Consider the following 27,148-nt stretch of genomic DNA (forward strand, 5'->3'; position numbering starts at 1 on the left):
TTTGCTCTGGTATTTAAAAAAAAAAAAATTATTTTTCAATTCTAATCTTTTTGTACTCAGGTTGACACTTATAGATGTAATATGTAAGCCATGAGCTTACATATTACAAAAACAAAGAAACAAATTATAATTTGAAGAAAAAAAAAGTACTAGTTACGGCAAGTTGCTAGTTTTTTAGGGTCATGTTAGTCAGGATAAATTTTATTATTGTGTTTCTTGGAACACATGTACAGTCGGTGACAGGTCAACGAAGTAGAAACTCCTCCCACTTTCCATTTTAGCAGAGCGAACGCTGGAGAGGGGGTCGCCTTCTCTCCAGCATTCACTCTGCTAAAGTGGAAAGAGGTGGGAGGAGCTTCCACTTCAGTTTTGACCTTTCTTTTCAGGGAGTAGGGACAAAAAGGACAGGACAAGGTGAATCTCGGAACACACAGCTAATCTCGCTGCCCCTACGATTCAAATAAAAGCTTGTCTTTCCTCTCTTTCTACCTGTCCCCTTACCACACGTTTCAAGCGATACCTCAGATAGTCCAGATAGACCAGGGTCCCTAACAGAAGCTATTTAATACAATTTGTTGCTGGGAGCAAAATAAAAGTTTCTCCGGACATAGCGAAGCGTGCGACTAGAGGAATTTAGCATATAAAAGAGTTGTACCGAATCTCAAATAAAACAAGCCGCTGGCGCCGCAGCGCCGCTGCCTTGGAACTTGTTCTGCATGATTAGATGAAGTCCTGCGCCATCTAGGCAATGTCGGGGTGGTCGGGGTGGCGTTCATTCCCTATGCGGTGGTCACATGTGCGACGGCGGCTGCTTCAAAACAACATGGCGGACCCCACGGCCGTAATTCGCGTCAAGTTGGACATGCGAAAATCGAATCCTGGCGCGTCGTTGATGGCGTGGATGGTCGTGGATCCCTCTGAGATCAGCAGCGTGAAGCAGCTTACGAAGTTGGTCAAACGCAGGTTTCTTCTGGTCGGAGAACATAGACTCTATCTCGACGGTGCTTGGCTGCCTCCGGTAGAATGCATTCGCGTTCTGAGGGACAACGACGTGATCAGGTAGAGCATCAAGCTTTCTTCATCGGTGATCTCCCCTAAGATCTGCGTCGATAAAAAAAAAAAAAAAAAAAAAAGTTTTTTTGTTACGACAACATTGTCTTTTTAAGTATTTAAAGTGACTGGGCGTTGAGAAGTCGGAGGTGCATCCTCCTTCAACGCAGTACGAAGTCTCTTCAAGTTGATGCGGCTGTATGTTGTCAGTTTATACTGGTAGAACCTGAGGGAGAGGATGAAATGAAAGCGCGTGAGGACGCTAGAGCGCCCAACTCTGACTGGAGTAATCGAAGTTGGCAGTGAAGACACGTGTTGGACTTTGCCTGCTGAGAAAGGTTGCAATTTTTGCATTACGACTAGAAAGAGCGATTGTCGGCGTCACAACGGCCAGTGGCGACGCGGCATGGCAGTGGTCGCGAACGGAAATTTGGGTCACGTTAGACGTTAGCGTTCTTTCAATGCGGAGTGCAAGTTTGTCTGCTACTTTTGCAGGAGTTGTGGGGACGTCAGGACGCCGAGCCCCGATTCTGAATGAAGGATAGTGCGTAGACCTCAAGGCAGCTTGCTTTGAGGTCTACCCACTATCCTTCGATCAGAGCCAACCGGAGCTCAGCGTCTTTCTGACGTCACAGAACCTCCTGTGCAAGAAGCGTACGACTTGCTCTCTGCATAGATTGTTTTACGAGAAATCCTCACTTTGAAATTAAGAGCATCCTTTGTCATCTTTACACTCCTTATACGGCTTGCATTGACGTCACATCAGTCGCCATTGCTCCGTACTATGCTCCTGTGCCCGTACCTTCTGCAACACACATTTCGCACCTTCGAGTCAGTTGTTCTTGGCAATGCCGAGAACAGCACAACAGATTCGATGGTGGGAAGTGTGTGCTGCGGAAGGTACGGGCACAGGTGCATGGTACGGAGCAATGGCAGCTGGTACGGTGCCACGTGACGTCCCGTGCAAGGCATGATATGGCAAGGAGATCAACCGTGGCACCCCTAGTGGCTAAATTAATAACTACACCGATGGGGACAACAACAGATGATCTGTTTGTGTTTTGACAAAGCGCTCGGCCCATATAATCAAATGTTGCGTCAGCGTTCGGCTGGGCCTCGTGTTCAATCAGTGAAGCGAACAGGGACGCAGCATTCGTGAATTATCTCGCTTCATCTTTCTTGACTGAGCGCGGGTAAAAATTGGGCATAAGTCGTGCCTGACCTTTGCCCCGCTTTTATTCGAGAGGCACGTGCCTCGTGTTAGTAAATACAGAGCTCTGGAGAAAACAAGCTGGACATAGCACCCTCTATAGTTTGATCTCCTCAGCAATTGTTAGTGGCTGGTTAATATCTTTGAGCTGGTTGCATTTGCATTACTAGGGGCGATTGGTGGCCGAGTGTTTTGACACACCACAGCTCGGAGCACATGGTGCAAAAGCTCGCAGTGCAGAACCCAGGGATCCTGGGATCCATACCCACCCCTGCCCATTTCAATCTGAATGAGCATCGTAACGGCATGCTGTTGTGTATCACTACTGCACTGGCTAAATTTCTCACCTACTGCAGGTATCAATGTCACCATTTTCTGGCAGACTAAACTCACGCTGTCTAGACATCTAACGAGTGGTCTGATTTATTTGTTTGCACTTATTGCCATCTGCCTCATTTTTCAAACTAATATTAATGCGGAAGTTTTTTTTATTTCTTTCCGTAGCGTTGTTTGGGGGGAGTGCGACTCCGAGAAGACCAGCTCGGCTCCAAACTGCGTCGTGCAGAACGGCGGAGTGAAGCGGCATTTAGAGGAGCCCGACCTGCTGCCCCCAAAGAAAAAGAAGAAGAAGAAACCTCGGTACCAGTCGCTCAGTGCGGAAGAAATCCCAGCAGTGCTAGACATCATTGAATATCAAGCGGCAGGTACCACAATCTCTGCCGAAGCCGTTGCTGAAGCCACGCAACCAGCCACCCCGGTGAAACCTCGTTTGCAAACGACACAAAACGATTCGAGCTGCAGCGATTCAGAAGCAGTCGTGAAGTTCCCCAACAAAAGTCCGCCGGAAAGTCGGCTTCAGGGTGACTTGGACACGGCAGCTGGGTCAGTGACGGAGTTTAGTTCTTTCGTAACGCCGGACGGTCCCAAGAAAAAGCGGCCTAGGAAGCGCAAGAAGAAGCCGAAGGTTGCCGCTAGTGTTGAACCGACCGTCAATCTGACTCCAGCCGTCTTCGTTCCACTTAAGGTTTCCGTGGAGCCAAAAGGAAAGCACAAGCGATTTGAACATGAATCCCACTGGGACGAAATGGAAGCAGACGGTGTCGAGCGGAAAGAAGCAGACGACAGAGGGCAAGGAGAAGCAGACGACGGAATGCAGGGAGGAGCGGAAAACAGAGGACAAAACATAGCAAACGAAGACGAGGCTTTTGCACCGGACGACTGTTCCACTCCCGTCTTACAAAAAATGCTAAGGGACAAGTCAGAACGGACGCCGCCATCTTTAGAGAAATCACTGAAAGTTTGCGAGCTTCAGTCGCCTGGATTGGAACGTGCGGTTAAGGCTGGGAGGGGAGGAGCAGATTTTAGGGCCGTGCCCCCGCCTCCCAGGACGACGCCTCGAGCTGTGCCAGAACAGGTGGGTTCGCCAGTTAAGCACTATTTTTCGGGACAACATACAACAATGGCTTAATCATCACCTCTTTTCCCGAGGGACTTTACATTTCAATAGCAGCGGCTCTGGGATTGCCTCCATCAGAGTTCAATTTACAATTCAATTTCTGGGCCCTTATTTTTCGTAATCTTACATAATAAGGTTATTAGGTGGTGGATGGTTTTGCTTTCATGGTTACATGAAGTGCAATTGCGTCGGTGAAGAGCTAAACATATAGACATTATTTGATTATTGCCTGGAATCTCGCCTCTTATATTTTTCCAGGCAGTGTTGTGGGCCACTGAGGTGCTTGGGTTATAAGATCATTGGATGATTGCAAGACCAATCAGTCAACCTCTACTACGACTGTCGTGCTGAAACAAATTGACTTCAGCACTGCTTTTTTTTACCAAGACAGTAGTAGGCTTTGCCCTGCGAAATGGGACAAACTTTTGTTACAGCTTGACCCACATAATTGTGCATACTGAAATTCTGACGACGTATTATTTGCACGTTCGTAAAGATCATAAGGAATTGGTGTATGGGCTCCAATAATGTGATGCCAGGTTGAAATTATTTTATTGCAGGTATTCGGTTATACCTCTACCTAATGCGCCACAACAATTAAATTATGATAGGAGCGGGTTACATTGTTTTTTTCTACGATGAGAGATCACTAGCTTGTCCTTGTCTTTCATGGTGTTTAATTTTAGCCTCGGTTTTGACGAAGATCAATACATGCACGGTGTACTTTTGTACCTTCGTCTAACGTTGAAAACGATCCGTCACAGATGACGTTCCACCACCCTTCCATTTTTAGATCTAATAACATCTTCCGATATTATGATAATTAGTATATCTCATATTGAGACTTGCTTTCGGCATCAGCTAGTCGTAAAAATCATTTCAAGTGCTCGATTAGATCTCTGAAGCTGCAATCCTAAAACCTATGAAACGATGCGTGCACGCATACTTGCAGTGTAATCCGAGCTAGCCATGTCTCTTTCCTAATCGACACGTGCCCAAGACTGACTTATTATTCGACAAACATCATTATCGTCGTCATGTTCCGAGTCCGAAGCCGCCATTGCACGTGCCCGAGTAAGAAAGAGGCAAGCCCCGAACAAGTAGTTTCCGGCCAGTGACTTTCGTTCGAAAAAAAAATTCCATTTAAATTTCAACTTTTTTTTTTTTTTTTGGCTGTTGTGAAAAGGACATTGGTCACTTAACAATCTATTATCTGTTTCGGGTTAAGTAAAGCGAGACAAGCCCCTCCCAGAAAGCTTTCTGCTGGCCACGATTGGTGGCGTCCTCCTCTCCACTCGTCTCATCTGCAGCATTCACCCTGCTTAAATGGAAAGGGTGGAGGGATATGTCAAAACAGCTTGGGCCGCTTTTCTTAACTTGCAACGGACTGTTGTCATGCACGACCGCTTTTATCAGAGTGGCCGTTTGACGCAATCGGACGTTTCGCAAACGACGTCGCAGGGTACGCCGCTCTCGGCTGCCACTGCCGAGCCGGAGGCAAAATCGGAGCCCCAGTCCACCGCGAGGTCTTACGCCGATTTCCCGAAACTCAAGACGCCTCCGAGGGTCGGAGATGCGATAGCGTTCAAGGTAAGTTCCCCACCCAAAGTCTATAAAGCGTGTTGCCACTGCAGGTGTCTAGTTCGGAGGGCTTATTTCTGACGCACTTTCGGCGCAGTGGGTTGCCGGTTGTTCTTGCCGGTGTGAAATTCGCGTCGAACCGCGTTTGTTTCGTACAGGCGCAAAAGCTGGTTGGCGCACTTGAGACTGCTTACGACCAAGTGCGTCACAATTTCTTGCGATCTCTCGCGACGAGAAAACGCATTGGCGACATCTATCGGGTGGCGATGGAACACCTGCGATTTGTATGTTTCCTACTTTTTTTTCATGCAATATTCTTTCAATGTATTGCCTCGAAAATCTTTTGACAATATCATAAACCAGGAGTCTCCACATGCCGCCCCGCTGCCGGCCGCGGTTCTTGCAGCGATCCTGCAGCCCATTACCAGCGGGCCCGCTGCTACTGGTGCAAAAATAAGCGCGTGTAAAGAAATGGCGTTGCTTGCCAAATGCTTCGTATCTGTGCCGATTCTTGTATACTGACAGTTGTGTGCCACATTAATTGCACAATGTCACCACCGCCATCTCCGTTCTTAGTCCCCCGTTTCACGTCTGCTGAACTGCATTAAGGGCTGTTCAAACAGGACACGCCAGAAGTCGTGAGGCGACACAACTCCCCACCCAAAGTCTATAAAGCGTACAAGTCGTAGAATTTGAAGCGGTTGGAGTCCGGCAGCCCGATGTCTGAACACCGTCAAGCAAACGTCGCGGCTTTGTTCCTCGCTTCCTCCGCTTTTCGGTGACCTCGACGCTCGTCAGACTCAACGTTGCGCGCCACCTGCCAATGCGCTCTGTCTGCTCTGCCGAGCCCTTATATCCTGGACCATGTTACGAAAAAACCTACCTGCGTCCAGCGTAGCTCTACCGTGTTATCATGTGACACAACCCACCAGAGTAGCTTGGATCTATTTGGGCAAGGTTTCTAACACAGCCCTTCCCTTTCACGTTTTTGGGACTTGAAGAGCAGCGGAGAGGCCTTGAGCAATTGACCGACAGCCAACAGAAACTGTGGGTGGCTATTCGAACCCACGTGATGAGCATGCTCAAGGCCCCTGTGAAAAGAATGGGCGACCTTTGACAAAAAAAACTTCCCTCCCGGCAAAGAAAACAAAAACGAGCATACGGAACCGGACTGTCGCAAGACCTAGGTATAACCGGAATTGTGTCGCCTCACTTTGCACGACTTATGTCGGAGTTGTGTTGCCTCACGATTTCTGAAGTATCCCGTTTGGACAGGCCTTTGTAAGTATTTTGCGTTCTCATGAATATTGTGCTTCATGGCCCGTGTCGTACGTATTGCGTATTGTCATCACCAGTCCTACCATTCTCAATAATCTGCCCTGTGCCAATATGCCAACGTTCATATTCGCTTTGATTTATGCCTGGTGAATTGTTCTGGGCAAATATTATTAAATATTGAATTATATATATGGTATAATCATCTCTATCACTCGCAAGTCTTCTTATTTGCATCTGCGGCCTTGGGCAAAACCCAAGGCCGCAGAAGCTTTGAATGGTACGCCACAGTTCCAAAACATCACTCGTACATCGATATCTCAAATGGATGGCCGTACTTTTGGAAAAGAAGGGCGCGATCAAGCGAGGGCTATGACACCTTGGTCCTCCTGTAAAATTTGAAAATGAGGGGAAGCGGCCTTGCTTTTCTCCTCACTTCGGTTCACCAGCTCGACGGGACGTAGTGAGGAGGAGAGTGAATGAGAATCGTGACGTGACTTGTCTCGCCGGCATTGTCGGCCATATTCAATCGTGCACTTTTTTTACAAAAGTACTGCAAACCGTTAGAGATGTTGCTGTACGAGTGATGTTTTTGGGCTTTGCAGCATCCTGCCTATCGCTCCAGCCCTGTGTTGTGAGCTTGAAATTTTGGTTCAGTATCTCAGTAATCGTTTTTAGTTTTTGGAAATTCCTGACCCTCAACTGCTTAATTGTTGTCTTCAAATTGCATTTGTTGCCTTCAAAATAAAGTTTCTAGCCACAAACAGAATGAGAGAAAATATTAAAAAAAATTCAGTGATGCCATCTGATGGCAGAGCCTGAAACTAAGCGATGAGGGAGCCTGGTTCGTCCAAAACGGTTTGGCGACGGCTCCACGTTGACAAGCTAGGCTCGTTCAAAACGCTTAAGGGATTACTTTTACTCCACTTTGAATTTCTGTATTTCAGTGCTTTGGTATATACCGTAGTATTCCAAGAGATAGCATACCTAAAAGTGAGCAAATCGGTCAAAAATGAGGAGTGAACTAGCTTTTGGTGTGCGATCCAGACATTTTTTTAAGAATGCTAGTACTTTTATATTCTGTGACCTGCCAAGCTTGTTTTTACATTGGGGGTCAATGGAGCGCAGAAAACTGTCCTTCCCAGTTTGCAGTGTTCACTTGTCTTCCGCTGTGGCTGAGTAACACCAATTCTGTCGAGGTCACCATGGGCCAGAGCCCTGCGTTTACTAGAGGGGGGCTATCTTTCGGTGTTTTTGAAAGAAGAGCAAATCGTGCCAAAAATAGGGGGCGGTTATCTTTTGGGCGTGGGGCATCTCTCGGGATACTACGGTAGGTTTATTTATTTAAGTGTTATTTCTAATTAATATTTCTTTGTTTATTTTCTGGCCCTTGAGGTCGTGACAGACACCTAATCTGGCCCCTTTAGCCATAAAGTTTGGAGATCCCTTTTATAAACAACCATTTCTCATATGTTGTACTAAATGTAGATTTGATATTGCGAATAGTGCAAAATATTCGCTCTAGTGAAATGCAGTTCCAGGGCTGCCTCATAAGCGGTGCCGGTGTGCCATTGTGTTATCTCATTGTAAGGGGTCACAGGGACAGTACGACACACTGGGTTGTAAGCAAACGCAAGTGTGTGAACCAGTCTTAAGACCGCGAAAAAAGTTACGCAAATAAGCATCAGCTCTGCAAAAAGAACTGGGCGAAAATGCAGTGGTTTGAATTTAAGAAATGTTTCTTTTTGCTGCCCGAGTCCCCTTTTATTTTTATTAGATACGTTTGGAGAGATTCCTGTGAACCCTGGTAGAGAAAACTTACCAAGACGCCAAGAATAAAAAAACTCTTAGATGCCAAGGGATAGATACAATTGTCGGCGTTTTTATTTTATCATCGGGGACCGGTGCAATTCGGAGCTCCTGCCGGTCTTTTAGACATTGAGCCGGATTTTTTTCATTTTATTAAAAATTTAAAAAGCAGCATCCACTAGACATAATCAAAAGGCACAAATGTTGTATGAGTGCCTTCCTTTGTCCGTGTCTATAGTTTGCACTCTAGATTTCTAGGTTTAGTTACGATCGAACTACACATCGTTTTCGAGTGCTATTCGGTCGTAAAAAAATGCCGTACAAATGAGCCAATGAATGCAACTCGATGAAACATTGCACAGAGGTGTCTTTAGGGTGTTCATTTATCGTACCCAAATTTACTGAGTGTACTAGGTTTTGAGGAAAAAAAAATGCAAAAAAAGAAAAACCTCCGATTTCCCATGTAAGGGGACAAGATCGGAATCAAACTGTCCGGTTGTCGCTGCAACTCGTGGGTGGCACCACATGGAACAAACACTTGAAAGCTTCTCCGAGATTGACACTCCGAAGCAGATCCGAGCATCGGCCGTACCATCATATAGCAACAGCATCAACCAGACGTTTTGTTTACATTTTTCTCCCTGTGCATAGGAGCATCGTGTTTTTCCTTTTTTGAATTTCTTTTAGTAACTTACACTCGCCAAATTTGGTTGTGACAAATGCACCACTTTAAGACTCCTCTGTGAAAAGTTTATTCACAGTTTCTTCATTGGCTTATTTATAGCTTTTTTATGACTGAGAAACACTCCAGTAATAATTGAGCTACGAGAGTTTCTTGTAGGGGAAATAAGTAAGTAAACCTGAGATTTAATATGTTTTTCGCCTCTGCTTAGGTGCTCGAGCTCGATGCCAACTACTGCCCCAATGTGTCCGGATACAAGGTATGGTCTCTTTTTGCCTCTGCATACCAGTTTGTAGGCTACTGAAATGTGCAGTGACTAAGTACAATGTCGGGCCATTCTTTTTTTTTTTTTTTTTTTGCAGGAGGGCAAAGTCCTGCACCATAACACAAGAACCGACATGTTACGCATCGAACTACGAGTTCCCGAAGTGAAAGCCAGTGAGTGATTTTCAGCGCCACTCCGTCTGCAGTAGTTTGAGGTGGTCTGGTAAATTTTTTAGGAAAAGCTATCACTTACTCCCAGTATCTTTACCATATGGTATGTACAGGGCATTCCCTAGGGAAAGAGAACCACGTTTTTCGACCCGGGTAAATAAACTAAGCATTGCAGACAGCTTGAACTCCGTTAGAATGTGACGTTAGCAGTTGGGATTGGGATGGAATGCGCAAGTTCGAGAACAAGAGGTTACCTGGCTCAGTGAAATTTTGTCCTCTTCAATTATCCTTTGATTCAGGTAACGTCATGTTTTCAAACTTTTTGCGTCGTGTCCCAACGGCTAGCGTAATATTCTCACGGAATTTGAGATTTCTGCGACACAGCTTATTAGCTTAGGCTGAAAACCACACTTCTCTTTTCTCGGGAACTCCCTGTACTTTTGAATGCCTGTGCCAATGATTACCAAAAACAAGCATATACTTACGCACTCTGATGGAAACTTATTGCGTTAGTTTGGCTCGCAAAACTCCCAAATTTCTCTTTTATGAAAGCGCGCTTAAACTTTGCTTCACCATAAACCTTTCTAGAAAAGGACTTTTGGCTGATGCTATTTTCAGCATTCGTGCATGGGGCCCAGTACAGTGTCGGGTAGAGTACATCTAAAAAGTACTTCAAGTAAAGCACAAAGTAAATGAGAGGTTGTGTACTTCAAGTCAAAAGACCTTTTGCTGAATTACTTAAGCGTCAGAGAGATTGCTGGGAACTTAGGTGCACACACTGTACGTGCTCGCCTTCTATATACAAAAGATTCAAAGTAAATAACCAAAATAAAGCATTTATGGAATGGGTGTGCAAAGTGCCATTTGTTTTAGATTTTTGCTTTCGGTCAGTTACATCTGCAGACGCCAGTACGCTCAGCGCGTGTACCTACGTTCCCGGCATTCTCATCGATGCTTGGGTAATCTGGCAAAAGGTCTATTAGTAGGTACACCGGGTGCAATTTACTTGAAGTAAAGTACTATAAATAATTTACTTTCAAATTAAAAGCACTTTTTAACGCAATCTTTCATGATACCCTTTCGGTGTTTCTCTTTCAAACTGGTATGCATTATCCCAGAGGTAAACAGGGTTGCATCAGTACTTTTCGGAAATCGCGGCGAATATTGAATAAAGTCAAAGTGGCTTCAGAGTTGACAAAGCATCATTTTGTGATGCAAATTTAACAAGACCAAATTTGAGAAATGTACTTTGAAGTCGGGAATTGTACTTTCTTTGGAAAGTTCCAGAAGAAAAAAAATACTTCAAGTAAAGTATAAGTACATACTGAGGGAATGTACTTCAACTAGAGTAGAAGTATTCTAAACCTCCTTGAAGTAGTACTTTGCAACACAGGTCCAGTACTGGCTCGCTTTCCAAAGCAATGAACATGCGCGTGGTGAGCTGGACTGTTGAGATTGCACGTTCGGCTGTGAATGTGTAAACATTGAAATGGTGTGTAGAGCACTCCACAAAAGGATTCCTAGCAGCTTCCATTTCCGATGATGATGCATTTTGAGTGTGCTCAAAATGCATCAACATCAAGGGCAGTGAACTCTCGATGCTGAACTGTTATCTTCACATGCTGTGCTGTTAACTTTTGCAAGCAGTAGAATGGTCACTATCTATGAGGTGCGATAAAAAAGTTTCGAGACTGATTTTGTAGCGTATAAAGAAGGGGCAGCACAGTGACGCGTTCTTAGCAGTCGAAGTCAGGAACCTTCCTGTATCATTGTGCCAAAGGGCGTTCTGTGAACATTTGAAACTGTGCTGCACGAGTTTTTGTGACCATGTGCACGAGCACAATGGCGATTTCGCCATAGGCCGCAATTCAGAGTGAGAACCAACATCAGTTCTGCATGAAACTCAGCAAGTCTAAAACAGAGAGGCCTTTGAAATGATTCAGCAGGCTAAGTCAAAAAGCAGTGAATTGTGTGAAGTGTTTTGAGTGACACTCACACTTCAAGAATGGCAGAACATCCTGGAAGACGGAGAGGTCGGAGAAGGTCGCCCAAACTTCTCTTCGTTTTCCAGCAATGTCCTGCCATTCTTGAAGCGCAAGGGCCACTCAAAACACTTTGCACAATTCACTGCTTTTTGACATAGCCTGCTGAGTGTTTTCAAGGGTCCCGGTTTTAGACTTGACGAGTTTGACGCAGAATTGGTGTTCACTCTTGTTCTGGTTTGCAGTCTATGGTGTAATCGCCATTGTGCTCGTGCACGCGGTCACAAAATCTGGTGTAGCGCAGCTCCGAATGTTTACAGAACGACGCCTTTTGGCATAAATAGACACGAAGGCCCCCGCCTTCGACTGCTGCGTGCATGCATCACCTGCTGCTCTTTCTTTTTATGATACACAATCAGTCTCTGGACTTTTTGATTGCACCTCATATGCCCTCACTGGAGCCACCACACCTCCACAGGGTATGCCAAAGTGCTGCATCATTTTTACTCCTGTAAGAAAGAATGGTTTCTAAGCAATGTTTGATGCGCACATATTCAGTCTACCCCTGAAGCAACGCATTATATTTGCAGCGTACAACGGCAAATTTGAGTTGGAGGTTCCAGAGGAAGATGAAGCGCCCCCCGTTGAGGAAACGGTAAGTCGTTCTGCGACGGTTATTCATGAAGGCCTAAACCTCGTTAACACCCGATTGGTGTCACAAGAGCTATGAAGTGAGCTACGCTTCGAGTGTCGGCACTCAATTCTTCAAATTTTTTTGGGGGCTCTGCCATCTTGGTGTTTAGTGCAGGGCAGGGGCTTGATTTTGGTCACCACGAGAGCAAGGTCCAATTTGCCTCTCGCAAAGCGAGCGAAGATGGTGTTTGTAGACAGTTTGTCTGCTAACGCGAATGGAGAACGCGGTTCATCTGCTACGAAGGGCCATTCGCAGACAGGCATTAAACGAGAAAATGCCGTACGTCATCTGCTAATGGACCGCAAAAAAGTTTATTATCCGCTACGAACCGAGCGCCGCGGCGGGGCGAAGTTGGATGTGGGCGGAAATTGTGATCGTCCTCCATTTCACGTTGGAAGCCATCGACAACCCACGCTTTCTCAAACCTCAAGTCATTCTGTTGCCGTACACAAGCTGACATCGACCGGTAGATGAAGGAGTACTAAGAATAAGCACATCGGAGGCAACGAGAACCTTCTCACTATTTGGGAGTCGGCGAGACGGTCTCACTAATATTTTGCCCAATTCCGAACTCGCGAGCGAGTCAAAAAGTCAAAAATGTGATTATGCGCAAGCTGTGGTGCCACTTCCAATCGGAGACTGACAACGCTCTTGCTCTCACCTTGACCCAAATTGGACCCAAGTTGTAATTGGTGATCGTTAGGATGGAAAAATGCGACTTCCTCAGCTTTAGATACGGTGTTAAGAAGTTGAAGGGATGTCGTTTTGCTTTGTCGCAGTCCGTTCTAACATTTGTGAAAGACGGAAAAAGGTTTCTTGGTGCTTTAGAGTAAAGCCTCGGATAACCGAAGTAAAGTTACTCCGAAGCGTAGCTTATTTATGGGTGCCACCATGGAGGTGTGCACCTCGCGTGCCACCATAGTGTTCCCTGGATATGCTGTGGCATTCATCCGCCGTGAAATTTCGAGCTTACGCAAAGTGTTTGACAATGATCGAGTGTGGGGAAGAGAGCTCTTTAGCTCTGAGAGCAGAAAACCAGAACGGGCTCATGGAAGGGTAGTCCCTCGTTTGATCCGACACAATGGTGTGGGAGCATTTTAAGGGAGGAGATACGACCGTTGCAACCTTAGTGGCTAAGGTGAGATTTAAGGTGCGTTTATACTCCAACGTCGGCGAACCTAATGTTCGCCGGCGCAAAACGATGTTCGTCGTCCACTTCGCCACGCTGCGGAAGGAATTGTCAACAGTGTCTATACTCCGGCGCAGTCTAGCGAGCCTCAACGCGCTCGTCCTTGCTACGCATGCGCGTCGTCATGGCAACCAGGGCAATCGCGTTACCATTGCCGGTTCCTCGGTTTGTCGCCGTTCGAAGCGAGCCCGCGAGTCCTTGTTCCTCTTGTTTAGGTCTGCTGTCAACATGAACGTAGACGCTCAAACAAAGAAAAAAGAAAATAGCAGCTGTGCTCCTGTGGCGTCGAATACAGCGCCGGAGGAGGCGTACGATGTATGCGCGCGACATCTTCGACAAGCGGGGTTGGGAAGAGGGATCACAGAGCGGGAAGCCCAAATGCTGAAAGCTTGTGTATGTGCGTGCGTGTATGTTTTTGTAGGGTTCGGTGTGTGTGTGCAGCAATTACTCTTCCAGAACACTAGCGGCGGCGTTCCTTTTCGTCACCGGCGCCGCCACCACCGTACCATCGCTTCCCCCCCTCAACACGCAGACATACGCGCCTACACAATACCCACCCTCGCCGTCGTAAACCATCTGTATGAACGAGTGCGTGCATCCACAATATGGGTGAAGGGATTCCCCCGAGGGGTGCTTTTCCTAAACTATTTCTCGCAAACCACCGCAAAAGACGGGGACTTTTTTCTTTCTTTTTTTTCAGTCGTACGCATTGGGAGTGGGCAATTTAAAACTCTGTCCGTCTTTTGTCCAAACCCGTCGCAACGTTTTCATTCTTTTTAAACTTTGTCACATGGTGTTGTTTACTGCTGCTTGTCAATTTTGTTTTCCGTCCTTTCCGCGCGGGTTTAGTCGTCCGACTAAAAATAGCAGCAAAAATAATATAAAAGATGCTTAGAGCATTGACTATCGGTTCCGTAATAAACATATATGTAGCAGCGACAAGCGAGCTGCCATGCCGCGCATTTCGTGGGCTATTCATACTGGGCCAAAATAAAGCGGGCCTCAGCGGGCCGGTGAAAATGAGTGCCGGGCCGGGCCGGGCCGGGCCGGCTGTCTGAAATATATAGCGGACCGCGGGCTGGTCCGCACCCAAGAGACAGCGGGCCGGGCTGAGACGGGCTTCTAAATATCGGCCCGTACAGACCTCTCGTACTCACAACTTCACTCGCGTAAGCGAAGATATAATTTAATTCATTTCGGCAAGTTCTACAGGCGGAGGAGACATGGACATGCAAAGTGTCAACTTATCGCTCTTCATGCCGCAGATTGTGGTCACCGGACGCCCATCCGTTCTCCTTCCTGAGCTTGTCCCGGTAATCAATGCAGCCAAGATCGTAAAGGCTAGGGCGACTTCTGACTGCGTCAATGAGACGCTCGGCATCACTTGTTGGCAAGTCCGTTTCGCTACCGCTCTGGCTCATCTGGCTACCGCCGTGCGCCATTTTGATTTCTCCCTACCCGTCGCTCGCGCAAAGGTTTCTGGGTAACGACCGCCGCCAGCCGACGCCGAGATTCGAGCAGGGCCTACCTCGGCGAAACCTTCGCCGACGGTCGCCGAGGCGCGCTACGTTGCGTTACGTTCGACTGTCGTCGGAGTATAGACGCTCCCTTTGCAGCAACGTAACGCAACGAGGTCGGGCGCGTGCGCCCGTCGACGTTACGTTGGAGTATAAACGCACCTTTAAACCCACGAGAACGACGTCAAATATTTGCGAGTTTTTGATGTGGTGTCAAAAACTGGGTTTGACACAGCATTAAAAAGTAGGTCGCATCCTTGACGCAGCATCAAAAACTGGGCCTGACGCAGCCTCAAAAACTAGGTTGCATTCTTGACGCAGCATCAAAAACTAGGTTCCATCTTGTTGGGGTGTCAAAAACTAGGTTGTGTTCTGACGCAGCATAAAAAACTAGGCCGCATTCTTGATGTAGTGTAAAAGACCAAGTCACATCGTCGACGCAGCGTCAAAAACTGGGCTTGCTGCAGCCTCAAAAACTAGGTCGCTCTTTTGACGCAGTGTCAAAAACTGGGTTTAATGCAGCGTCAAAAACTAGGTCGCGTTCTTGATGCAGCTTCAAAAGCTGGGTATGACGCAACGTCGAAAACTGGGTCGGATTCTTGACGCAGCGTTAAAAACTAGGTTTAACACAGCGTCAAAAACTAGGCTGGGTCTCATGTTCAGTTGGCGAAGCACTGAAGGAACACAAGTCTCGGCCAAACGCTGACACAGCACTCGTGTCCAATCTGTGCTTCGTGCCGGATTGAGGTAGGCAATGCAACAAACCCAATAAAATTGACTGTAAACTACTAATTTTTGCGAGGACCTAATTTTCGCAAATCCAAAAACATAACGAAACGTAGATCCTGCAAGTACATATTACGATGGTAACCCATACGTTTCACAAATATTTTGCGGCACTCCCAATTTCCTACCCGCAAATTAATTGTAAAATTCATGCTCTGCCGAATTTGCGAAATATCGAGATGGCGAAAATAAAGTTGTTTACAGTAAATCATGTTTCATACAAAGGAGATGTTTTTCCTACGGAAAGGTAAGGTGTCGAAAATTTTCTATTTCTATGAAAAATAAACATCAAGGTTGACCACTTGAAAAATAGAGAAAATAGTTCTGCCGTTCGCCGTTTTCGTGAAGTCAAATGCTCCAGTGCTCACAGTGACAAGTTAATTTGCAGTTTCATGCGAAATTAACTTGCAGGAAAAAGAAAGGTTTAATGTCGTCTCTGCGTCGTATCAGCACCGAGATGCACGTGAGAACCGGCCCAAGCAGCACCAGTCCAGTAGTACCTTGGTTGGCGTCGACACTACCTCGAAATTAAAGTGCCATTCATCGCTTCTCTGTGTTGCAGTTGGAGCTGCTGTGGAGCGAACTCCTCGATCCAGTCCTGCTGTCATCGTAAAGTGTAATTAAAAAAAAAAGAAAGTGTAATAAACCATGTTGCAACAATCGAGCATCTACGCCACCAAGCTTGCTGCTACGGTGTCTAGCAAAAAGTCAAATGTGAATGCTGCAATGTCAATTTAGAAATATAACATAGCATTTAGCATAGAGCAGGGGTGGCCAAACCGCGGCTCGCGAGCCGCATGCGGCTCTTTGCTGTTTCAAGTGCAGCTCGCGTATCTCGCAAGGGGACCCCCCTCCCCCCCCTTCCCGCATTTCCTCAGGAAAAAAAGAAGGGATTTCAGGCAGAATGAAGTACGGCTCGCGGTTTGGCAGCCTTGTACCTCCATACGTACTGCCGTACAGCCTTGTGCACGCAGTCAGACTCTGAACAAAATTTAAACTTGCCCCCCCCCCCCCCCCCCGCGGCTCTTAGAAGTTTTGTGGTTTCGTTTGCGGCTCTTAGGCCTGGTCGGCCTGGCCACCCCTGGCATAGAGGATGCTTCAGCCGACTTGTGGCAAGACTTAAAGAATGCTGGTCCATGCTGCACGTGTCCAACCAATGCAGTATTGCTCACAGTCCTACTGAGAAAGTTAAGACATTTTTTGCAATGCATCGAACTGGCTAATTAATACCGATTACCCCAGAATACTTCTTGCTCAAGTGCATTTGTAGTCCCGCTTTCGTGCGCACAAACTCTGGCCACGGCCAGGCTAGAACGAAAGGGCACACCTTCTTAGTTTCTCCCACCACAGCTCGCTGCTACGGGCCTCCAAGCCACCTGACTGCAGGGACATAGGCAGAGCACTTCTTAAAAAACAATTTTCCACAAACAACCGTCTGCTTACCATAAGCCAAAGTATTTCAATCGGCGTACTACAGTTGTTTCGTACGAGTACATTGGCATGCAGTCTCGATCACGGTGGTCGAGACGGTAGTTCGCGGTTGGCCCAGGCAGTACTCCAAGGGGTCGTGCTGTCGCGGCACCGTTTCTGTGAAAAAACTGCCATTGCTTCCAAATCGAAAGGAAAGGCCATAAGGAATGCCACCGTCTAGCCCACGTCGGGAGCGCCCAAAAAACATGTCCCAGCATTTTATCCGTATGTGTAGGTAACACCCAGATTTTAATATAAATTTAGGGAGAGTCGCGTGTTCCAAAATGCAAGCACTGTATTTGATCGTAACAAGACGTCGTGAAGGTAGGTTGGCAAATCGAGTCTGAAATTGTGGGCAAGGGGCTGCCAAGATGCTTCGCACGGCACTACACCTCTAGGATCGCTTCCATTTTGCGAGGTCTATCCAAATGCGGCCTGTCAATCACATGACCCCAATTGAAGCGGCTGGTAACTAACATAGGCTCTCTACCCCCAGATAATTCAGCCATGCAATTGGCAACTGCTGTTAACAGTGTCGAGCACACCGGTCTCATCTTTCACAAAAAGGAAGCTACCCCTCAAACTTTCAAAAGGTAGAATCGACCTTGAACTTCAATGAAAATTGAAGATTTCCACAGATAGGCCGATTTTTCCTGACAATTTTAGAGCAAGTTTCAGTACTGATGGCAAATCTTATACACTCCCTAATAAAGCTCTTGTTGGCTTTTTTTTTTTCTGTGCACCTTTGTCTATTTAATTGTTGCTATATTTTTGGTTCACATAAACGTGACCCAATGCAATCACGCTGCTTTTTTTTTTCAGCAACAAAAATATATTTTTACATTCCCATTGAGCAATTCTGATTGTACCGTAGAATCTCAATATATATTTTGTTTAAAAATATATTTATGCTACGTCAGTGTTGGCTTCACAAACTTGCGTCAGTGTCAACAAAGGTATTCTACAGCCAGTTCAAGGATTTGCCAGAACTCGTATACACCTCTGCACCATCAGTGACACTCGGACACGCGTAAAAACTTCTAAAATTAATTTATTTTTGCGACTCAATGGTTTGTATAACAACAGATGCTCGGTACTTAGTGTGCGCCAGTCTCGGTAAATGGCAACTGACGTGTGGCAATGCAAAAAAATCTTTCTTTTTTTTTATGTGTACAGAAGACATTTTTACGTGCACAAAAAGACTACCAGCACAGGGGCTCCGATGCCCTGAAATAAACCCATGGTTACAACTACAAAAAAAAAAACAAAAAAACCTAGAAAAAATTTGTTTCGACAAAAAGTTGGAACTTGCTACACATGCAAAACCTACTATTTCTTAACCAGCTTTCCACACGTGACCCGAGCGACTGTAGCATTGTCATCTACTCTCGACGGCATCGCTAGTAGGTGCAACTCCATTTCTTGTTTGCTGTATAAAGCGTTTTTGTATCCTCAACTTTTGCTCTCGGAGAACCCAGAGTTACACAACTTTGAGTGTTTTAGAACAATTCACTTTGCCAGTTTCCGTTTACGACCGCCGAAAATGCTGAACAAAGTGGATCGTTGAAACTACGGTTACGCGGCTTTTATCGAGACCGCGTTTAAATTTTGCAGCAACGGCTCGCAGTAGGGAGTTAAGCGGGTGACGCCACTCCGCACGCTCGAGCATGTTTGCGGATTCGCGGTAATTTGACGCAGTCGTAAAAGTCGAGGCGGCCACGAGTTTGCAAGGTCGCAAGAGCGTGGCAAAACCGAGAGTTTGTTTGGCCGTCCCGAAGTCCCGCGCGGCGGAGTGGAACGAGAAATTCTTTGCAGATGGAGACGGTAATGTAATGTCGCCCCAAGAACAGAGCCGCGTCGCAATTCGCTTTTTTACGGGTTGCCTCGTCGGTCGCTCTACGAGTCACTTTACGAGAGTCGCGATACACGTAACGCTTCGCGAGTCGCACAATGTACGGTGCTAGCCTTTCCAGCCCCAAAGTGAAACGCACCAAACGCGAGGAAAAAAGAGGGCCAAGTGCGAAAGCAGTTTTTAAGTACGCGCAAGGGAGACCCTGTGCTGTGGGACGTAGTCTACGGTAAAAACAGGCAAAAACCGGAGCAAGAGGGAGGGGGCGGTGCCTCAGATGAGGGGCGCAGTCCGGGGGCCTCTGAAGCGTCCCCGGTTCCGTTTGCTGGCCTTCTGCGGCTCCGTCTCTCCCCGGGGCAATGAGACGACCGTGTTTGCAGATGGCACCGTCTCTGCAAAATAAAAAAATAAAAATAAAAAAAAGAGGGCGTTTTTTAGGGAACATTTTTGGCAAGTCTCCAGCCTCTAGACCAGTGGTTCTGTTCTCAAGCATGGATGTGTCAGGGACCTCTTGGGGACTCGCCAGCCAAAGTGATGGGAAACCCCATTGTGCAAAACTAATAAAAAAAAAAAAAGAAAAAGGAAAGTTACATAGAGAATTGGATGCACTCTATGCATTCTCTGTGTAATTCTCAACATGGAGTCATGGCGGTCCGGATGGCTGAATGAAGCGGACCAAGCGATGGCGACTGACAACGCGCGAGGGACCTCTACTCCGGAACAGTCTTTCGCGGTACTGGGAAGTCGTGTCTGGCTTCGAAAAAAAGATAGTTTACCCATCGAAACAATTGGGATTTATTCCGTACGACACGCCCGACCACCGAACTGATTCGCACGAAAACGTATTCGAGTCGTCGCCACTTTTTCTGGCTGAAGACATTGCTCGTCTTATGAGCCGCACAAATTGGTGAGAGCTTGAAAAACGTGCAAACGTCGGGCACGAAGTGCTTGACTTTAATGTTTTTCGTGCGACAAGCAAATGTTTCATCCACCTCACACAACCCAAAAAACAAGGGGAAAATAAAAATGTGGTCGGGTGTAGTGTTGTGATTTCCGGCAACTCTCTCCTCCACATTACTTTTTCCTCCCCAGTTCAGTTTCGGTTTGGAACAGTTGCGTTTTTTTACTTTATTGAAAATGCGTGCGACGCTGTAGCAAAATATTGATTGGGTAGTCTTCCAACAACATATTAGATCACGTGGCAGAAAATAACAAAACAATCTTTGGGGGGTGTCAGTGTCCCTTTAAAAGGAAACTGAAGCGGTTTTGTATTTGAGGAAGCACACTTATTGTCTTCATTTGACCTCCAGGATCTCAAATATCAAAATTGTCTTTTTGCTTTGGTGCATGGAGGCTGCAGAAAATCCTTTTCAAAGTACCGCTGCAGGCCCTCCTTCCCGGAGCGTGACGTCACAAATGGAGTTTTCGGAATTTCCGCCCTCGTGCATCTTCGGCGCCTATGAAAGCTGCGCACACACGCTCCCGCTATTTCTGAAAAGTGCAGAAATAGACGTCACGACTGGTACCAGTGTGGGGGAATATTCTTAGCAAGCCTGCAATTGCACGCGAGGCCCTCGCACGACAACACGCGCTTGGCGGCCGAAAGATTCTCTGAAGACGTCACGACCGCTCTGAAGTTTTTCGTGTTTCGGCAAAAACGAACGTAATGTTCAGATTCACAAGACAAAACTACGCTAAAATCAACCTCTAATTTTTTTAAGTGTTTCAGCTTCTCTTTAAGGACCGCACGGCATTCCAAGTCCTGAGCGCCTTGTTTTTACCCCACAGCCGTCGAGACTGCGGTGTTAACCGACGAGAATGTGGAAGAACCAATCCTAAAGACAGATTCTAAGCCACACCTTGCGTTTCTTAAACTCTCAGTGAATACATTCTCTCCTCCAAGAATCAAAAGGAGCTTCCACCCGTCCCGGACGTCTAGCGATACGAGGGCTCACAACCTTGCACGCTTTTTCTCAACGTTGTACGTACACAGGAGGGAGAAATTACTCGGTGTGTAGGGACGCTTCGGGCTCGACCAGTGTCTGAACCGCGCTTCGCTTACGATGTCAGGAACACGTCTCCGACCGGTGTGTCCAGCGCCCAGTCCCGCCCGTACGCCAAAACCGGTCCCTAAGTGGCGACGAGCCGCATCGCGGGAGCCAGCACATTGTGCCCTCGAACTTCGCGGTCCCGGCGGTCGGACATAGAAATGCGGGCAAAAAAGGTGGGCAGATGCGAGGAACGCTGTCGTCGTGGCGCCCCGTCTCGCGTCTGCTTCGGTTCCCGTCGTCCGTCCGGCTACGAACCGACCTATGTTGGAATGGACCACCTGAACCACAGCCGGCGACGACAAGACACCCACTTTTCGAGGACGCAGCAAACCCACCGGTCGGAAAGGCGCGTTCCGTAGGCCCGTCCCAGATGGCCCTACTGCCCGGTTCCGATCGAGGCAAGCACCCACCCGAACCTTCCGCAGCCGGTGCACCGCCGTCGCCGTTCTCGGCAGCAGGGCGCCCCTGGTGCTGGGCAGTCTTTGCGGCGCCCTTGGCGGCCGCGGCGGCGGCGTGGTGGTGGTGGTGCCCCCCCGAGGTGGACGGGTGCAGCCGCAGGACGTTGCCCACCGCCTTGGTGCGCCCCTCACGGAACACCAGGCGCATGCCCGGCCGCAGGTACTCCGGGTTCTTGATGAACCGGAACCGGACCAGGGCCTTGTCCCCCGTGCGCAGGCAGTCCATCGACATGGACAGGATCGACGCCGTCTGGCGGATGCTGCCGCAGTGCACTGCGCAACGACGCACGGTAGCGTAAACCTGGTTGAAAATCTCCCCCGTCGCTTCTGCTACGTCCCAAAGGTGCTCATACTCGTCGCGTCCAGGAAAAAGGAAGCTTTGCGCATCGTTTGTGCACGGGGCGAAGTAGTTCTTACAAGACTCGGTTGTCGGAGGAAGAAACAATGCTCTTGGGGTCTAACGTGTATGTCTCAATAAAATAACTAGTCACACGCGAAGAGTGGATTTTAAGTTCAAAACGAACCGTGGTTATGGCCGAATATTTTCTAATCGAAAAGATTTTCCGAGCCTTTTACTACCGTTGCACCCTGCTTAAATGAAAACCCAGCTGAACTCGTGAAAGTCGTCCTCAAGCTTCCATTTGTACATTTATAAGTTAATTTTAATCTAACTATATTTATGCACTGTGACCTCGGAAAGTATGATGTACATTTATAAGTTAATTTTAATCTAACTATATTTATGCACTGTGACCTCGGAAAGTATGACGCCATGAAATGGCAAGTAAACAACAAATTTTTTTTTTTTGTAATTTTACATAAAATTAAATTTATAGAGATGGTCAGCTATATCTAATTTAGTGGATTTACAAATCTTGCTATATATGCAAATATTCTTTCCGGCTAAATATGCAAATATCCAGCCCGCCACCCGCCCTCTCGTGGATGAACCGAGAACCAGAAGAATGGGGACAGCAGCGGCGAGGGGACAGTGGTAGGGACTGTTGTTTGGTGCTGCTATTACCAAATGGTTCTGGTCAGCGTGTTCATGAGTAAAGCAGTTTTATTGAAAAAAAGTGAGCGCATTAAAATAGGAATTTTTCGTGTTCTGCCTCGCAACAGTGTTGCACAAAGGGACCGGGATGTCTAATTTCATTAGGGATTTCTTGTATACTGCATACACTGCGGATTTCTGGTCTTGTGGTCGCCTCAATCTGCTCAATGTGACGGCAAACGCTCCTGTGAGTAGTGTAGAGCTCCAACGTACGGTCTACAAAAAGTTGATTCTTTGCCCTAAATAGGAAAAACTGGTCGCTTAACGGTATGTCGAGCAATAGACATTGAGGATGGGTTCGCGTTTTAAGGCCGTTACAAGGAACAATACCATTTGTTCCAAGAACTTTCAGAAGACAGAATATGCATACTTGCTTCCATGTAATTACAAAGGCAAATAAAGAAATGTTCAAAGCATTTTAAGAGCATCTGTGTTAGCGAGCAGTTCATGACGAGATTAGAACGGGCAGAACGTCGCAAATAATTTGGTACAGAAATGTATGATATATTAAAATATTTCTAATTGATAGAGCAATAACAAAAACTCTAAACACGCCGATGACGTCAATAGGTCGTTTTAGCGTAGCTTTACCGTGAGCATGGCAACGCTCCTGGCGTGTGCTGAAAATTATGCTGCAAAAGCGCTGCGTGAGCTTCGGGTGGCAATGCTGCGCCGTACAGGTCATGCGATCCTAAAACTTGTTATAACAACAGCGAAGTTCAACCACATGTTGCAGTACACTAAAACCGCAATGGTGAGCAGCGAGTTACGAGCCTGTGACACAAAGACATCAATACTATGAACGCTGCTCTTCCCTATTTCTGAGGCTGATGAAAATATTGTGTTGCAAACGGCACAATAGTTCCATCACCCTCGGAAATATTTTGCCACAAACAGTGATGTGGCCGGTGCCCAAAATGCACTAGACCTCCACAAAGCAACTCGCTCGCCCTCCACAAAGCTTCGAAAGTTGAGGTTTCTGCAACCTTCAAATATTAACATGCTCGTTTTCCTTATGCACATCAACATCTCCTCACCTCCAATATCCTCCTGCCCTGACCCCTTTAAATTTGTAGACAAATAAATTATTTTTAGCGCACCGACCAGCGTCAGCGAATAGGCGCGTGGGAAATACTGGAGGATCTATCCCTGCCTCTTCTGTCATCTTGGAACTACCACCCTGCCACCTATTAGGCGTTTGAGTTACGATTAGATACATAGCATTTTGAAGTCCTCCTTAACATCGCAGTGTGACCCAATGCCACGGTCTTACGTGGCGTTGCATAATGTCGGGTCTCGTCACATGGCGCCGGGACATCACGAAACATACAAACAGTCTCACCTGACGTCACTATGTCACGTGATTTTATGTTACGTGATTTTGTCACGCGATTTTATGTCGTGTCACGGAAGGTAATGTCAGTTTCACATCGCGTGACATCATGATCCGACGTCACAGTGTCATGCAAAGTCATAATATCAGGACGCGACTGTCACTCCGATCACGTAACGCGAACGATGTGACATTGTCGGCATAATCTCACCATCGGGACCACGTCCCACGGACAGGAAAATAGTAAGAGCTGGCCCTATATACGCTCCGTATTTAGAAGTCGACCAACAAGCTGTATGGCGTACGAAATTACAGTCGCTGTTACGCATTAACCTTCTTCGGCAAGGGACAGTTCCGCAAGGACATCCAAATAATCAAACACGTCCAAACTTTTGGTGTCGGAAAAATCAATCAAAGACGCTCGTCACAGTGACACCGCCATCGTGAAATGCATATACACAATCGGAGCAGCCCAAACAACCAAATAAAAGGAGTGTTTAATGTTCAAAAGGCATTTCAACTGTCTTCATTACAGGACTCCTCTCACCTACTTCATTTCACTGGAGTCAAACACCCAAACGAGATGGGTCAAATCCGCAAAATAACGGCCAATTTCGGCGCATCAGACCCCGCCAGAAATGTGCGGCAGAAACTCGAAACCCCATCCTAATGTGGCAGGGCACCAGTCGGGGCGCTATCTGAATTTTTCGGCGGTCTACCGCATAACGACGGCACAGCGATGACGTAGACATGCACCCTGTTTGTCCCCTCCCCCATCCCGAAGAGAAGGTGTCCCGCTCACCCATGGCCTGGTAGCGGGGACTGATGGTGGTCGGGTGGTGCAGCACCAGGATCTCCCCTTCAAACTCCCAGCAGGACTTGGGCTCCAGCTTGGACGACACCAGCACCATGCCCTTGCGGATGTCCGAACGCTTCACTTGCTGCACGCCACGGAGGGGAACACGATTTATTGCAGCCGTCGTCTATTGAACCTCGACGGCTTGTACAAGCATTGTGCCAGAGGTGAGGAAACCGTTACATCGCTGCTGTAATTGACTTTATTTTCATAAATTTTGTGACTTGAGTGACATTGCAAAAAAATAGATCCCGCATATAAAGGGTGTCTTTTTTTTTTAGGCTTTAGAGATTTGTTTTATAACATACGTGAATGGGACACTAATGCGGCCTGTGCAGCTGAATTATATGACCCGGGGGGACATAATATAGGGAGCTAACCATCACGATTAGTCAAATAATAGACTAAAATTTGTTAATTAACTTTTCAATTGGCGAAAATAAAAATATGAATTAGAAAATTTCTGAGCATCATCAAAAACCACCACCATACAATACCGCGCAACCACCCATTCCACACTAAGCGCCCATTTCCAGATTTGCAAGATATGTGCAAATATGTACAGCACGTTTATATGCAAGACTGACAACCGGACAAGCACCCATCCCCCATTTTTTTGCAATTATCTCCAAATTTGAAGTGGGTGCATGCCCGGTATTTTTTATGGTAAATCACCAATATTTACAAATACTTCGAACTCGTGAGAAGCGCAGTAGCGCACTAAAGTTACCGCTCGTGCGACAGGCAGAAGGCCGGCGGCGAGGAAACTCAGACGATAACCGTGCGGCCACGTTGCCGAACCGGTAGCCTCGGTCCAGCCGCACGAGTCATACCTTTGGCGCTCCACCGTGCTCAGAGTCTTTCTAAAATTGACCAATGGACTACTTCCAAAACCGACGCGCCCCATCGCGGCGAAATACCACGCAGTGCACTCTGGGAACTAGTTGGCCGCTCAGTTTCGGTTTCGACTGAGCAGCTTCATCTCATGCTATCGCGCCGCGACCGAACGCGCTGCTTGCGTTTTCGATTATCTGACTTTTCACGAACGTACAATAGACTCATTCTCGAGCGATACAAAACGAAGACCGGGGCACTTTCCTTGGTTCCCGAAACACCGGATATGGTGCGTGCGTAAGCGAACGTAGTAAGACGTGGCTTAGTCACCTCACCCTACGGGTGCATGTTTGAGCTCAATTTCAATAATCCCGTCTAGTACCACTGAACTAGAACTAAAATTCGTTCATCTGGAGCCTTATACGTATTTTGTTTGCCAAACGTCCGTTTCTTGTTACTTCATTGGGCGAAAAGAAAGCCGCATCCTCACAGGGTATCAAAGTTGAGCCCAGCGTTTACGCAAGAACTTTTAAGGAAACGCAGTAAATTCGACCTCACTACTGCACAAAAGTTACTATGATCTCTTCTTCGTGTCATCATATATCTCCCACTCGAATTTTATGCTGGTAGAAGATTAATTTCTCGCAATTAATTTCTCGCAAACGCTGAGATTGGCTAGCTACGACGGAGGCCCTAACAAGCGTCCCCTACTCCTCGCTAAGCCTTTTTGGACGAGCTTTTACTGACGCCCAACATCTGCGCCCGAACGGCGTGTCTGAAATTATCTCGGCATACTCAGGCAGGAAAAAAACAAACACAAAACAAATATTATGGCCATTAGCAACCGTCAAACGCGCTTTGAATTCGTTCGAGCACTTGTGTGAAGAATGCCGCACCGTGCACCAAACGGGCATGAACCCCTATGCGGTGCGCATGGGGGTTCCTGCCCGTCCGGCGCACTTCCGGGGAACGGTGCGACATTCTTCACACAAGTGCTCGACTTTTGCTTTTTCAAAACGGTCTGTATGTGCGAATTTGCCTATATGATTACAGGATAACTTTATGTGCATACGCGATGTTGAATATTAATGGAATGCAAGCGGGTAGGGACTTCACTTCGTGCAGTGCTGCGGGTCAGTACAGATAAGAGATAAGAAGTGTGTCAAAATTGAGCTTTTCAATGGCGCCTCCGAGTTTTACCTCGCATATTCAGGCATATTAAGAAATACAGTAATTGCAAAAAGTAATATTTCGTCTATGGACGCACGAAACAAACTTCCTGATCAGCAACACTAATGTAAAGGCGCGAGCTCGATGTATGCATACTTATTGGTTGCTACAGCTTGTTGATTCGTATACAAGCAAGAAACCCGAGCTTCGCAGCGCCGAGATTCCCAGTACTGGCTCGTCCACATACCTCAATTCGAACGCTAACAGGAAGACTCAAGTACAAAAATACAACAAGCATGTGTTAAGACAAGCTATACGTCTCAGGCTTGTGCTAAAGCTTCGAGGCCTGGCCATTTAGGTTGGTTTAGAGACCACAAATGACGCTCTCGGGACCAGAAAACCATCTC

At 47.0% G+C, this 27,148-nt stretch overlaps 2 protein-coding genes across 4 annotated transcripts in view; one reads left to right on the forward strand and one right to left on the reverse strand.

Annotated features, from left to right (window-relative positions):
• The first annotated feature begins 776 nt into the window (after positions 1 to 776).
• Positions 777 to 16,328, forward strand: LOC8043267 (coilin). Its single transcript, XM_002416164.5, has 7 exons — positions 777 to 1,059; positions 2,765 to 3,674; positions 5,178 to 5,306; positions 9,275 to 9,322; positions 9,426 to 9,501; positions 12,071 to 12,135; positions 16,229 to 16,328. The coding sequence occupies exons 1-7, from the start codon at positions 782 to 784 to the stop codon at positions 16,277 to 16,279; spliced, it is 1,557 nt and encodes a 518-aa protein (XP_002416209.4). The 5' UTR covers positions 777 to 781; the 3' UTR covers positions 16,280 to 16,328.
• A 1,841-nt stretch (positions 16,329 to 18,169) lies between these two features.
• The window catches only part of LOC8043266 (GTP-binding protein 1), a 37,984-nt gene continuing 29,005 nt past the window's right edge, over positions 18,170 to 27,148 (reverse strand). For 2 of the 3 annotated variants that reach the window (XM_029994259.4, XM_042294481.1), the window contains exons 10-12: positions 24,684 to 24,822; positions 21,447 to 21,767; positions 18,170 to 19,377 (exon numbers count right to left, since the gene is read on the reverse strand). In XM_029994259.4, coding sequence (XP_029850119.3) covers positions 19,259 to 19,377; positions 21,447 to 21,767; positions 24,684 to 24,822 — 579 coding nt within the window. In that variant the 3' untranslated portion in view covers positions 18,170 to 19,258. The remainder of the gene's footprint in view (positions 19,378 to 21,446; positions 21,768 to 24,683; positions 24,823 to 27,148) is intronic. The other variant, XM_042294482.1, reaches the window with a different exon arrangement.

Source organism: Ixodes scapularis, unplaced genomic scaffold (assembly GCF_016920785.2).
Source record: "Ixodes scapularis isolate PalLabHiFi unplaced genomic scaffold, ASM1692078v2 PGA_scaffold6__148_contigs__length_123643588, whole genome shotgun sequence".
NCBI classification, from domain to species: Eukaryota; Metazoa; Arthropoda; class Arachnida; order Ixodida; family Ixodidae; genus Ixodes; species Ixodes scapularis.

What these genes read in the sequence shown, in the direction of transcription:
- LOC8043267 (XM_002416164.5), top strand. Translation starts at nt 782, where the DNA reads ATGCGGTGGTCACATGTGCGACGGCGGCTGCTTCAAAACAACATGGCG. An exon ending in AGGGACAACGACGTGATCAG is followed by an intron (nt 1,060 to 2,764) that starts GTAGAGCATCAA and finishes TTCTTTCCGTAG; the next exon opens with CGTTGTTTGGGGGGAGTGCG. An exon ending in AGTTCCCGAAGTGAAAGCCA is followed by an intron (nt 9,502 to 12,070) that starts GTGAGTGATTTT and finishes TTATATTTGCAG; the next exon opens with CGTACAACGGCAAATTTGAG.